Here is a 15,120-nt window from a genome sequence, read left to right as displayed (position 1 = left end):
GTTATCAAAAATCATTTCAAATTAATTAATATTTTGAATTAAATTCTATATTATGATTAATATTTATTTCTTGTAGAAAAATATCCTAATAAGATGTTATAGGATACAATAACATTTTAAGAATACACTTCCCTTCAGGGGATTGGTAGACATGGCCGAATTACTTCTGGACCCGAATATTAGAATTTGGGTGGTCTTACCTATAGTTTTTATTACCTTTTTCGTCGGTATTATTAGACATTATGTTAGTCTATTACTTGCCAGTCAGAAAAAAGTAGATTTGCAGAAAGTTGGTGATAGGTGAGTGCCTCAATTTCGTAATACATTTTTTCTTTTTTTCCTTAAGTCCGGTCCCACATGTTGTATATTGTGTAGTGTAGTGTATCATGCGCTAGTGCATGTCCACACGCATTAGAAATTGTGAGCGAGACATGAGTTGACACAATTTATGTGGGAATGCACTGTAAATCTGTGATCATATTTCTTTTCTTTTATCTATGTATTATACCCGAAAACCCAGCAGATTCAGCTTTATTAATCCTGTTGATCTATGACAACAAATGGAAGAAGTTGTTTTTAAGAAGAAAAGTGAGACTTAATTAATGCCTGTCATTTTGTCATTTGACTGTGCATGCATGATGGAGTCTAGGGACTAGGCTAGATCTAGGTCTAGGCTCTAGACAGTCAAATTCATACAAAAAATATATTCACAAAATTGACTTGAATACACATCAGACAATTACTTTAAACCACGTCATGAGCAAATGTGAAGAAATTTTCTTTTTAGGTGCTGTACAACCAAAGAAATATAGAGTAAACAGTAGGGGCGCTGGTCCGAGAATGAGGATCGTCCTCATAAACAAGGATATCCTCATAAACGAAGACAAAATGTGTCCTCAAAAATAAGGGTCGTCTGCATTTTCGAGGACGTTTTTTTTGATCGGCGCTCTGGGGGTTTCATGTTACAGAACGGCCCGCTGGCGATGCCAAAAATGGATTCCCCGGGGGAAAATAACCCTGGTTATCCGTCTACTTTTATGGGTTGTCCGTCTTCCCAAGGATTTATTGCTCATAATGTGAAGGTCTCTGTACAAAGTCAATGTAAATTGCATCAAGAAAATCATTGCAGAATCTGTTTTTTGCATCGCCAATGCGCCGATCAAAAATATGAAACGTCTGCAAAAATGCAGACGGTCCTTATTTTTGAGGACGCATCCGTCAGTGTTAAAGAAGACGATCCTCGTTTATGAAGACGATCCTTATTCTCGGACCAGCGCCCCTACTGGTAAAGGAGCCCGTAATCGGCCAGCTCCAGTTTTCGGCCGATTGGTTGGATGCAAGGTAAAATCACTCTAAAATACATCGCATAATAGCATAACACATATCCCACACATACCATACCATGCCAGTGTCACTGAAGAACCACATTTGCAATGGAAAATATATCCTAAAATATCACATTTTAGCGATGTAATCGCCGGTCCCGCTACCCAAATCTGAAAAATCGAGTATCTTACGCGTGTCTGTAAGAAATATGGGTACCATAAAATGAGCTTTATTTCAAGTATTTTTCAGATTTAAAGCCCGATTTTGTGCTGGTCGCAAGCTCAAAAGTATCTCATCGCATGTATTAAATCAATGCAGCCGCACACCGCGACGCACACACGATATCTCTGTCTAATTCAGATTCCAACTTCCGATCACCGCTGTGCCCGTCTTCGGCCAGGCGAGCACCAGGGAGCTCCGGCGTGGGATACCTGCTCCGCCCGCTTGTGCTGTACATCAGCGCGGAAACGCACGGCGCGCGCGAGCGCTTCCTATTGACTTTGTACATGCGGCCGTAAACTGAAACGCTCGGTCGATAACGGGCTCCAAAACAGTGAAAATTGAAATGAATATTGTCATGGCAATTCGTGATTTTTTTCTGGGATTCTTTTTTTGTTTAAATAATAATAATATTTGCTTCATGATTTAAACAAGAAATGATAATAAATAGGAAGTAAAGAGTCCTAAAAATAGGATTTTGTCTTAAGTGGCCGAAAACGGGCTCCTTTACTCTAGAGTAAAGGAGCCCGTAATCGGCCAGCTCCAGTTTTCGGCCGATTGGTTGGATGAAGGTAAAATCACTCTAAAATACATCGCATAATAGCATAACACATATCCCACACATACCATACCATGCCAGTGTCACTGAAGAACCACATTTGCAATGGAAAATATATCCTAAAATATCACATTTTAGCGATGTAATCGCCGGTCCCGCTACCCAAATCTGAAAAATCGAGTATCTTACGCGTGTCTGTAAGAAATATGGGTACCATAAAATGAGCTTTATTTCAAGTATTTTTCAGATTTAAAGACCGATTTTGTGCTAGTCGCAAGCTCAAAAGTATGTCATCGCATGTATTAAATCAATGCAGCCGCACACCGCGACGCACACACGATATCTCTGTCTAATTCAGATTCCAACTTCCGATCACCGCTGTGCCTGTCTTCGGCCAGGCGAGCACCAGGGAGCTCCGGCGTGGGATACCTGCTCCGCCCGCTTGTGCTGTACATCAGCGCGGAAACGCAAGGCGCGCGCGAGCGCTTCCTATTGACTTTGTACATGCGGCCGTAAACTGAAATGCCCGGCCGATAACGGGCTCCAAAACAGTGAAAATTGAAATGAATATTGTCATGGCAATTCGTGATTTTTTTCTGGGATTCTTTTTTTGTTTAAATAATAATAATATTTGCTTCATGATTTGAACAAGAAATGATAATAAATAGGAAGTAAAGAGTCCTAAAAATAGGATTTTGTCTTAAGTGGCCGAAAACGGGCTCCTTTACTCTAAAGGAAAACCGACCAGATATTTGTGCTAAAAATTGTCACCAATAGGAGGCTGGTCCGAAAATAAGGAACGTCTGCATAAACGAGGATCGTCTTCGTAAACGCGGACGGATGCGTCATCTAAATATAAGGAATGTCCGCATTTTGGCAGACGTTTCATAAATATATTTGATCGGCGCGTTGGCGATGCGAAAAACGGATTCCGCGATGATTTTCTTGATGCATTTTACATTGACTTTGTACAGAGGCTTTAACATTATGAGCGATAAATCCTCGGGAGGACGGACAACCCATAAAATTAGACGGTGAACTAGAGTTATTTTCTTACGTGGAATCCATTTTTCGCATCACCAGCGGCGGTTTGGTAACCCGAAACCCGCAGAGCGCTGATTAAAAAAAGTTCTGCGAAAAATGCAGACAATCCTTATTTTTGAGGACGCATTTTGTCCGCGTTTATGAGGACGTCCCTCATTCTTGGACCCGTGCACCTACTGATCACTAGTAGTAGTACATGTATTATCCCTACTCTCAATTTTCATTCAACAGCTGATGGGTGACGTGCACTACTTTTATTTGACTGTTCAGTAACATTTAATTTTCTTTCTGTATTTTTCAGTCAAGCTCTGATGAGAAGTAGATTGCTGAGAGAAAATGGACGATTTTTACCCAGAAAGGTGAGGATTTTTTTAATATACTAGACTAGTACTGCTTTCATCGGGCATGAAAATAAAGGAAAATCACAATTGCTTACATATTTTCAATTGTCCCTAGTACTGTGTTTACATGTATTTGAAGTGTATTAATAGTACTTTTATGTAAGTAGTCACATAATCAGTAAGCTTATTTTGATACAATAATTACCATACTTACATGTGCTACAAGCTTTCCACAATTGCTTAAAATTAGTTGTGCATATGATCTTTTAATTTGTTGTTCTTTTCTTCTTAGTCCTTCATTATGAGGAAACACTTCTTCAATGATGAAGAGACAGGATTTTTCAAGACACAGAAGAGAGAGGGACCTGCTCAAAATCCAATGACTGGTAAGTCTTCAAAGGGCTTACAGAGATGCCAACTGTTTCGTTTTTGCCGTATTTGTTCCGTTTTTTCGCTATGAATACGGCAGTACGTTTTTTGTATGTTTTGTTACGTTTTTTAAATTTTTTTTTTTTTTTTTTTTTTTTTTAGTGATGTTTTTCTTAATTTCTGATCATGGGCTTTGTTTCGTAAGTGTATTATGCACCTACATCTTAAAACGATGCACGCAGGATGGTGATACGGGCCCCAAACTGCGCACATTGCGAACAACCCACGTGTAATGTATGCACGTCGCGCTCCGATCCGGGTACGTATACGTGGTACTGCCTGGTTTTTTAAGCTGCTCGATTGGGCGATATGTTAAGTTGAGAGATTTTTTCAAAAATACTGTTTTTTGTCCAAAAATACTGTTTTTTGCTCTTAAGAATACTTTTTTTTGTTGAAGAAGGTTGGCATCTCTGGGCTTAGACTTTAGAGCAAAGGATTGGAATTTGACAAATATATACCGGTATAGAGAGAGAGAGAGAGACATACAGACAGACAAAAAGGAAATATATGAACATAAACCATAGAATGTGTGTCTCTTTATATATTTTAAGCCTTTTGCGAGGGCTTGACACTAACAGTAACAGGCACCCAGGACACATGGGCGCCCAAAAATTTAAAGTGTAGCCCTGCTTTTGCATTTTTTTGCTTTAATGGAACACCATTAGAATATGTGTGGTTAGTTGAAAATTGATGATTTTCCAAATGCCATCTGTGTGTGTATGAGAACATGGATGAACATATTGTAATGCTTTTGTTAGGTAGAACAGGTAACATAATTTCTTAGAACTTTTAGCAACAGCCTGAAAGAACATACATGTGTACAATGATTTCTATGATGTACATATACTATGATCTCTAGAAAAACATGTTCTTCTTTCTTAGGCCTAACATTCTTTTTTTGTTATAACTTCTTTTTTGTTAGACCCATCTATGATGACAGACATGCTGAAAGGCAACCTAACAAACATCCTGCCCATGATTGTCATTGGTGGATGGATCAACTGGACTTTCTCTGGATTTGTCATCAGTAAGTCAAGTTGATTGTCTAGACATGATAATGAATATCAGTCATCCTGTAGAGTTTTGGTGCAAAGTGGAGAAAGAGAGCGAGCACCTAAACACCAAACTCGAACCTTTCCCCTTAACCCTTTGACACTGGGGCGATTGAACCCTGGGACACTGATGCAGTGCACTCTCCATTTGTGCAAGAATGTAGAGAAGATGTGAAGTTCTGTCACATATTATCGATATTTACCAAATAGACTTGTGTAAGTTGAAGTACAACATGAAATGATCAGATAGTTTAACTAGGTAACATTAAAGATTGACAGAGCACCCTGTAGGGTGCGGTGAAAAGGCAGTTTCTCCAATTGACTCTTGTTTATTAAGGTATTTGAATCCTATATCTTTGACATTTTCAGGCTAGTTGTATGAAGATACATTGGCAAAATGCTTGTGAAAGTATATCTAAATGACTCGCCATATGAGCATAATTGAAAAGTGTAATTACACAAAGAAGAAAAAGAATCGTCAGAAAGATCTGTGCAGAGGTATATGATCAAATATCAGTTCTCATGTGCATTTGTTTAATACACTTAATATGAAGAATACTGTAGATTTGAAAGTTTTTCATCTGCACCTTTTGGCTATTGCATCATTTCAATTGTTCCATTTCATATTACTCTTACCACCATACAGCCAAGGTCCCTTTCCCGCTAACCCTGCGCTTCAAACCAATGTTGCAGCGTGGGGTGGAGCTGGCATCCCTTGATGCTTCATGGGTATCATCTGCCAGCTGGTACTTCTTGAACGTCTTTGGCCTCAGGAGTGTCTATTCGCTCATCTTGGGAGAGAACAATGGTAGGTCAAATCTCTTTGTTTGTTTGGGTTTCTTTCTTATGTCTGTTTGAAAAAAGTGATGTTTTGTCAATGCAATATGGTCTGCTAATACAATATATATTTGTGGAAGCAGCGGGACATGAATTTGTTTGAGGTACTGGAATATTACTTGATGGCCTAAGCAATAGTGATTACTCGGTGTGTAGTAATGTATGTTCAGTCGTGGTCTCTTGCATCAAAGGTCCCTGATTTGAATATCGGACAGGTTTCCATCTATCCGACAGTGACTTAAAAAAGCTGTTCACAGATGACGAACGATAAATAAACATATGAACTGATCTGAAAGAAACTTTGATATAATACTGCAGTTACAAGAAAATCAACTATTCTTGTCAAAGGCTTCCTCTCCAACCACCACCTCTTGCAACCAAAGCAAGTTGTTTTCTTAGTAATCTCCTCCCAGTTTGCATTTGAACAGTGCATTAGGAGAGTTTGCATCCTTAAGTATTCCTTGTTTCTTCTGTTAGGTAGATATATGTATTTTTGGGAATATTGTTAAATCTATGTACATGTACTCAGGGATGCCAGTTTTCAGGCAAAAACCTTAATTTTCTAACTGGCATCTCTGTGTACTGTACTCATTTGTTGTTGTTGCCTTTATTCCATGATTGTCATTAGCATTGAGCCTCTGTGTGCTGCAAAGCTTAGAGTAAACTTGTAACAACCCTGTCATATTTGTCCATGAATCTTTCAGCTGCCGACCAAGCCCGTCTCATGCAGCAGCAGATGAACCAGGGCATGGCTATGGCTCCAGACCCTACCAAAGCCTTCAAGGTAACCTCATAATCCATTTTATATATCAGACTTGTTGTTTTGGGCAATTTTAATTTTGGATTTTGGGAACATTTGTATTTCAAGAATAATTTTGGGATTAGTGCTTGTTTGTGTATACTAGTATGTGAGCATTGTATATTCCTCTAACTGCTCCATCAATATTTTGTGCATAATGAGTTACAAAGAGGACTGTGGATGGAAGTGCATTACTGTGTTAGCTTAAAGTAATGTTAACTTTATATCAGCTTTACTCAACCACTTTATCTCTTGAATTAGGGTATAATTATTTGCAAGAAGAAAGTAGAGTTATGAGCAATGAAGAATAATTGATGAGAAAGTACCAAGCCATTGGTCTCATACATTACCAATCACCTATGAGATTAAGGTACGTGAACATGTCTATCTAATTATTTTACGAAGTTAATAGCCCTTTTATGGCATAGATCAGACAAAATATATTGTAAAATGAGATATTATGTCATTCTATGTTCATAACTTTGCAATACTTGGCAATTTGGGACACCAAATGACTACCGGTAAATACTTTGTATTTGCCCCGATTGTAACAGGAAGTAGTTATAAATCAAAGTTTGAAAATGTGTGGACTATTCCATTAAAATAAATATAAAAATGAATTTAGAAGAGAAATTATGGAACAAATATAAGATCATGTTCGTTATAAGTATAATCTTATAAGTACATCTTTCTTTTATTTTCCTACTTTCTTATTACTACAGGGGGAATGGGAAGCTCTGGAAATTGCTGAACATCGCTGGGCTATGCAGAATGTGGAAGAAGAATTAATAGGCAGGACACCTATGCCAGAGGATATCTATGTAAAAGATAAATATATATAGTCTGGTAAACTGTAAATATGTTCATATTGTTGAGGTCTTTTTCACTTACCGGTATTTAATGTACACCATACAATCATTAAACATTCAGTGGATTTTACACTTCTATTCCACTCTTTCTCCCATAAATACACTTTTATGGAAGAAATTGATTATGGTTTATGTTCTGAGAAATCATTATTTTTGAAATTTAATGGCCTACCAACATTGGACTTTTACCCCAAACAGTTAGCAATGTTAGCAATTTCTACAACTTTGTAATAGAACAGTCTGAGTAAATATCACAACATAGACAATTAGACATGTACATGTATACTGGTAGTTATGGTTCAACATTGTATGAAGTGGGTTTGACACAGATCTCTCCCTTAATTGAGAATGATTTCTTTTCTGAGTACCGTATGTAAAGTTTTTTTTTGGTGACATTTTCTTTTTTCCAACAGTAATTTTTGAATACATGTTACTTGTTAGAATAGCACATACCAGTACCACATTGGATATTACGTTAGGTACTGTAAATAACTACATGTAATAACAGTAGATTAATCTCTAAAAGTTTGATTTCAGTCAAAGCATAAATGTGGTTTACAAGTGCAATGTACAGACACTTTGACTGGAATGTAAAAACATCTCGGTAATGTTTATTACTTTTATACTTTGTGAAGTGAAAAGAATATTGGCAAACTTTTGCAGAAAATCTCACACAAGTTCACTACACTAACCTTGGTCTACACATGTGTACCTGGTATGTGTAATGATGAAAATCTGATCAGCTTAATGTGATTTTTTTTTCCCCTTTTAGTTTAGTTTATGTGGTTTATTTTACTCTTTTTTTTTTGTAGCACTGTTAATTGGTTATTAGAAAGTATTGGTTAATTGTGCTATTATTAAAGTCATTCAAATAAAATAAAAAAATTGAAAAAGTATTTGATCAGAAGACATGTACTCATCATTTATTGCAATTTCTTATTCATTTGTGAAGGTCTCTACGATCAAATAAATTGCAATTTGATACAATTAAATTTAATCTGTCGAGTTTTTCTCTTCTGTAATTCTCATTATTTTGCACTTAGCCAAACAAGCCACTGTCTTTCTAACACATTTGTTTGAATGTAATATTTACTCAACAAGACACTATAATATTTTACTACTCGTATCAATCAGTTGTCATTATCTTGAGAGCTAGGAGTCATATCTAGAATATCTGATACCCAATCCTGCAGTTTACTTTGAAAATTCAAAGGAAAAGTGGCATTATTGCATCTTGATTTTAACAAGTCATATATTAGGCTTAACAAAGAATAAGAAATAATGAATTCTTTCTTGGAAATTAGTTTTTATTGCCAATACAATCAATAACAACAATTCTAATCGTGAATTAATACACATGTAATCTGCATTAACAAAAAGCATTTCTGTATAAAAATAAAAAATACCCAGTAGGAAAGAAAATGGCAAAGTACAACTTTCAGCATACATATAAGTACTCCTTTACAAAGAATAAGTACTGTTCAAGAATGTACTGTGTCTAGGGTGGATGGTGGAAATTAGCACACTAAAGTCACAGTAAATGACTATTTAATAGTCTCAATATACACTAATTTGGTCCTATATATATATATATATATATATATATATATATATATATATATATATATATATATATATATATAGTGCATATAGGAGTATACAAACACTTGTGGTAAGAAAATGTGAGGTTTACTGTAGATACATACATGTAGCAATCTCATACAAGCATACAATAAAATAAATAATATTTTGAAACTTAATATGTTCAGGCAAGATATATAATTTGCAAATGACAAAAAAAAGCAGTTTAACCACTCTCCCAGCAATAAAATACCGGTATTACTGCACCATTCTAAAGATTGAATTGCACTGTGAAAATAAAAATGTATTTATTTACCTTTTCATGAACTAAAATGGCAAGCAAACATATGGTACTTGTATTCTGCATTTAGGAAAAGCATTTACACATATAATTGGAAATAATTAGCATTTTCAACATACAATCATATACACTCTACATGTATAGGTTCCTCGGTATATCATAAATCTACAGTGCAAACAAATTACAAATTATTCAAGATTTTTTTTTTCCAATCCCCAAATAATGCAACCTGTTCTTAAATAAGGCACTTTGTGATGAGCAAGTATTCATAAAACTTCAGTAGAAAATGTTCAAAAACAATAGAATAATGAACAACAAGAATTCCTCAAAGCAATTTGTTCTAAATTAAAGCACATTATGATGAACAAATAATGTGTTTGGCAATTACATTTTATATGTATCATAAAACTTCATAAGAATTTTTCACAAATTACTCATTTATGAACAGAAAAAAAATCCTCCCAAATGAAGCATTCTGTTCTTAAGTCACTTTGTGATAAACAGCTAATGTGTATAGCAATTAGGTGTACTCATAAAACTTCGCTAGAAAATATTCACAACAAGTAGTTCATGAACAATAGTACAAAATTGACTGAAAAAGCAACATGATCTTTGAGGAGGGCACTTTCATTATACACAAAAAGTAAGCTAGGCAAGAATACAGTTAACAATGTCCTGTCGGTTAGAACAGGATCTCAAACCAATAGGCAAATGGTTCTAAATTAAGTTGGTGCCGTTAACTGCCATAGTTATAGAAAAGACTTTGGTCTTTGATAACAGAAGACTTAATGACTTAATCAATGTTCTAACATAATCTACATCCATCTCTCATAAAATTAGAGTCCATCTCTCCATTCTGATTAGCTATTGCAAAAATTGTAATCCATGAAAAAAAACTGCAATTATTAATTTCTTATTGTAACAAAGCCTTGGGCTTAAAGGAAACTATTTGGCTTTCATATCAAGGTAATCCTTTTGTGATTCAATATACATAAATTTCATTTCTGCATTTTGTTATATTTCTCACTGCAATTGTAATATATAAATCCATCATTTTTAGATGTTGCATTCTCTGAGTGACTCTCTCTCTCTAATATACATGTGCATAGCCAGTCTTCATTTCCATCCTAAAATAATCATCCTCTTGAAATTTCAGTCACGTAAGAATGGGCTTTATTCATATTTGTAACCTTTACTAAAACCACACAAAATTTAAAAGTCTGTAAGAAATTCTTTTCAGCAACTAGTCTCCCGATGAGGCTCCCTTTTCTCCCCAGTCTCTTCAGACATCAGCTGGTCAAACTATCACATTGGAACAAGAGGAATAAAGGAAAATTGTTAAAATAACAAGACTTATTGATCACTCTATGTATGATAAGGGGAAGATGTAAAATGATCATATAATATCATATGGTGGTGATTATTATTATATACCACTTCAGTCAATCAATAAGCTTTCTCTCTGCATCAACTGGCTTTGGAGTTTCTCATCTAAAAAGTAATACAATTTATTTCATTTTCCCAAATCACATCTATAATTGTAAAGGAAATAAGACCTAATCATACTTTGTTACCCCCCCCCCCCCTTCCAAACAAAATAACAAAAATTAGCATGAGTAATATTACTTGGTCTAAACACTAATATCATTACTGATATATTGCTCTTTTTTTTGGGGGGGGGGGGGGTTCTCATGGCCAAGACATAGAGGGCCCAGTCAGTATGTTGTCCCCTTTCAGAATTACTCACTCCATTTTACATTACATGATGATGTACATTCCATACCCAACCCCTCTGCTTTTATACATCTGGATACACCTGAAAACCCCTAATGGATTAGCAATCTTACCCAACACATACAACATCATAGGTAGGATTATTACATAACACTGGAAGTCAACTTACCTCGCTGTATTGTATATCTCCCTGATCTACACTGGGCACAGGAGAGATTGGAGGGGACGGAGTAGTAGCAGGAGGTAAGTCTGTTCCCTGCTGATAAGAGAAAGGGACAGAAGAAAGGAGATGAAGAGCGTTGGAATATGATATGATAAAGTGTACATTCCCATGATCTGAAATGGTTAGACTCGTTGGACTATTAAACTATATGTTAGAAGAATGTTAGAGGTACAGAGGGCACACCCTTTGTAATCAAATGTACAGGGAAAGAGTAAGTAAATGGGAAAGGCAGAGAAAAATAAAGAGAGAAAAACAAAGAGGGATATTTAAGGGGTGTATTAAAGGGCAACATCGTTTCAAGGAATAAGAGAAAAGAAGAAAGACTGGAGTGAGACACACAAGAAGATCACTGGTAACAGACGGCAGAGAAAAAAAGGTGTGTAAACAAAGGGGGTTAAAATATATATCAAAATTCATTGTGAGTGGAAAGAAATAAGGAGAGATGGGAGGGAGGGATTAGCTTTTTTTTTACATATGAAAGTATGATCCCAACAACTATCCTATAACATTTTTCTTGATATATTTCTGTCTGTGCATCTGTCTCACTCTAAATTGCACTCTTTCCATTCGATCTTTCTCTGCTTTCTTTTTTAACGATTCTCTCTTTTCTTTCTCTCTCCCGTCCTTCCTTCATTCCTTGATACCTTCTATTTTCTCTACATCCCCCAGCGTCCTCCTCACAGATGATATAACCCAGTTCTATGCATGACACATGCTTTGACAATAACTGCTCCATGATATACATCCAACTCCAAGTCTATTCCGAACTTCAATCCTGGACCAGGGAGGTGAGACTTTAAATGGAGATTCCGTCTCGAAAGAATTTCCCGAGGGAAAGATATTCAAGATTAACTTGGCTTAACAACAAGTAATGTAACCCTCTTCAGCCATCAAATCCATCAACAGCCGCCCTTATCAGACCCCAGATGCCCTCTGGCGATCCAAATGTTACGAAGTGTTACGCAACGCGGCCTGCTTCCCTAAGCTCTCCAAACACTTGGTTGTAAAAAAAAGGCTTTGAAGCCATGCGAGTCACCGAGAAAATGACGTCATACTCATTGAAGATGTATATGGCTATAACAAACAAAAATACAAAATCGACAACTTATGGCACAAGGCAACCTTCTATTGGTTATCAAATGCTTTCGCTGTGCTCGGATAACTCTTCTGAAGACTTAGCCATCTGAACCAGCGAAATCGACCAAGGAAATCGTGAGTTAGAATGAATGCAAGTTTCTCATCATCATCACGTTCTCTTCTAATTATTGACATTTTCCGAAAGTTTCCGAAATTTTTACATAGCTAGGAAGGTAGTCCATAAGTTTATCTCTTAAAATAACTAAATGAAACTGTGTTGTATATTTGCGCATTTGGTTTAATGAGGGTTAGAAGTTGTCAATTCATCACCACTTTTCACCCCGAGTACGGGCCGGCGACGCGAAAGCCGCCGTGCTCGCTGGGCTGTACATGCTGGATGTTGTTGGTGGAAACACACATAGCTGCATTACTACCCTGGCCGTGTATTCAAAGTTGTGCTATTGATTCTCAACATTTCAAACACCACTGTACAAAACTCAACTGATTTCATTCAAAGGCAGTACTATAGTGACGATTGATGACACCTAAAGAGCATTAAAATACAATTTGTTCAACTTTGTGATGTTAGAAAGAATAATTTAAAAATTAAAATTGTGAGTCTACTGTCAAACTTGCCGATCAACCGCATCGGGATGATTATGTGCATTTGTACTGTATGTTGTGAGTGTATTGACTATTCATGTATTCAAATGCTGCCTATTTACATGGAGCGGCCTACGCATTCACGATGAAACCATTTAACCGTACATTCTGGTTCGCTGCAATGAATAAGATTTTCCGTTGATGGAATTTTACACGTGCATAACTTGTATTGGTCTCCAACTTCCCATATACACCAGGCTCAAGAATCAAATCTTCCTCAAAATCAGTCAGAAAGTCTAAATCGTCGCCTACCAAATACTCTTCCCTACTGTACGCCGCCATTTTTGTCGATAGCAGCCGATGTGTATTTCCAACAATGCATTTCGCGAGCCCTATGTCACTCAGTTTCGGGAGTGAGATTTACGAGCTGTGCGCTCCGGGTGGGGGATTAAGGGGATTATGATAGGGGAAAAAAAGACTCTCGGTGCAACGGACTGCTTCAAAGGGCCCTCTTAGATGCGGAATCCATTTAACTCACATGCCCTGCCTGGACCAAACACAATTCTATATCCGAACCCTGCCCGTAACACTAAACTACCATAGTCCCAATTGAAATCCTAACTGTGTCTTTGATAAAATAAAACTCAGACCAATTGTCATGGGAGCCAACACGTTGGGTCATCAAACACTTACCTGCACAATGCCACTAGTGGTTGAGACTACAGCCTGGCCTTGATCATGTCTGCTTAATTCTCTTATCTTCCTGCCTCTGAACCAGTACAGCACAACCACTATGATGAAGGCAAGTAGCCCGAGGGGGACAGCCACAGCAGCAAAGATCCGACTGGAGGAACTCCATCCTGGTCTCATTCGAGGCCGGTTCTGTACATTAAAGAAAATATGAAAATAGAAGGATCAGATATGCATGTATATAATATGTAGGGAGTCTATATTGGAAAGTCTTCATTGATTTTGAATTCTTTTAATTTACATCTCGGAAGGAAAGATCTGTCTCGCAAATACTAAATATTACATTAATATCAAATTTAAGGTTATTCTTATCGTGCAGAAATGTCTAAAAACTAATTTCACAGTGCATACAAATGGCTTCTAGAGCTACATTATCATACTTATTACTGAATGAAAATGATAAACAGGCAAAAGGTTGCTAGAAATTACAGTTGTACATTGAATCAAAAGCATAACTTTTATTTACTTAAACATGGAGAGACTATATTTCACAAACATGTGGACTACCTCAATTTCCTTATCTTTATTCGCTCATTACTCAGCTACTACCGGGAAACATCTTTCTAACAAATGGCTTGGTGGATGATCATTCATTTGTAGTCTTAAACATTCAGAGAAAAAACAATTTTCAATTTAATGAGAGTTTGTTTTCTGTCATTAATTGAATTTAACATTAACTTGGATTTAACAGTTCCCATTAAACATGAGCCGGAGGATCAATATCACATATATTTTTAAATGTTGCTATTTCAGAAGGAAAAGCCAATTCAAACAGTCCTCTTGAAGAATTATTTTCCTACACAAATTAAACATACCTTTTCATCATCATTATCATCATCATTATCATCCTCCTTATCATAATCCAGCACCATCCATATTGGTAGAGGAGCATCTATCATGTGAATCACACCGTTTGTCGCTTCCATGCCAAACTTCACGATTGGAACATCCTCAATGGTGACAATAGCCTGGATACATCAAGAAACATACATGTAATGAGTGGGATCCGTTTGATCGTTATATATTTTGTCTTTATCAACCTTGTTTTGGAATAGAATGAATGTTACAAGAAGAAATATTGCAATCAATATTGAAAACTTTAACTTTTATAAGGAATGATTTATTTGTTATTTGTATGTTCTTTACTTATCTGTAGATATCAATGTTATAATTATGTTTATATACCTCACTTAAGAAATCCAGCCATCTGATTGGTCGAAATTGCATTCATAAACTTTAACTATTTCTGTAAAATTCCCAGTAACCATGGTTAAAACAGTTCTAAAATCCCAGTAACCATGGTTACCAGGAAAATAGTTCAGTCTCCATGGTTACCCCATAGGTTTACATGTTAAAAAATGGTTTGAGCGATCGAG

The 15,120-nt window shown here is 36.3% G+C and overlaps 2 protein-coding genes across 3 annotated transcripts in view; one reads left to right on the top strand and one right to left on the bottom strand.

Annotated features, from left to right (window-relative positions):
- The first annotated feature begins 144 nt into the window (after positions 1-144).
- Positions 145-8,467, top strand: LOC577611 (ER membrane protein complex subunit 3). The gene is made up of 7 exons (XM_777826.5): positions 145-300; positions 3,450-3,507; positions 3,782-3,875; positions 4,841-4,945; positions 5,617-5,778; positions 6,512-6,591; positions 7,329-8,467. Exons 1-7 carry the CDS (start codon positions 152-154, stop codon positions 7,446-7,448), a joined length of 768 nt encoding a protein of 255 aa, XP_782919.2. The 5' UTR covers positions 145-151; the 3' UTR covers positions 7,449-8,467.
- A 294-nt stretch (positions 8,468-8,761) lies between these two features.
- Positions 8,762-15,120, bottom strand: part of LOC577668 (stabilin-2) — a 34,423-nt gene continuing 28,064 nt past the window's right edge. The window contains exons 37-40 of one of the 2 annotated variants that reach the window (XM_031000486.1): positions 14,560-14,712; positions 13,688-13,876; positions 11,261-11,350; positions 8,762-10,659 (exon numbers count right to left, since the gene is read on the bottom strand). In XM_031000486.1, the coding sequence (XP_030856346.1) occupies positions 10,594-10,659; positions 11,261-11,350; positions 13,688-13,876; positions 14,560-14,712 (498 nt within the window). In that variant the 3' untranslated portion in view covers positions 8,762-10,593. The remainder of the gene's footprint in view (positions 10,660-11,260; positions 11,351-13,687; positions 13,877-14,559; positions 14,713-15,120) is intronic. The other variant, XM_031000487.1, reaches the window with a different exon arrangement.

Source organism: Strongylocentrotus purpuratus, unplaced genomic scaffold, assembly GCF_000002235.5.
Source record: "Strongylocentrotus purpuratus isolate Spur 01 unplaced genomic scaffold, Spur_5.0 spur5_scaffold_6, whole genome shotgun sequence".
Lineage (NCBI taxonomy): Eukaryota > Metazoa > Echinodermata > Echinoidea > Camarodonta > Strongylocentrotidae > Strongylocentrotus > Strongylocentrotus purpuratus.
The sequence above is the reverse complement of the archived record's forward strand: the minus strand, read 5'-3'. Positions and strand labels throughout refer to the sequence as shown.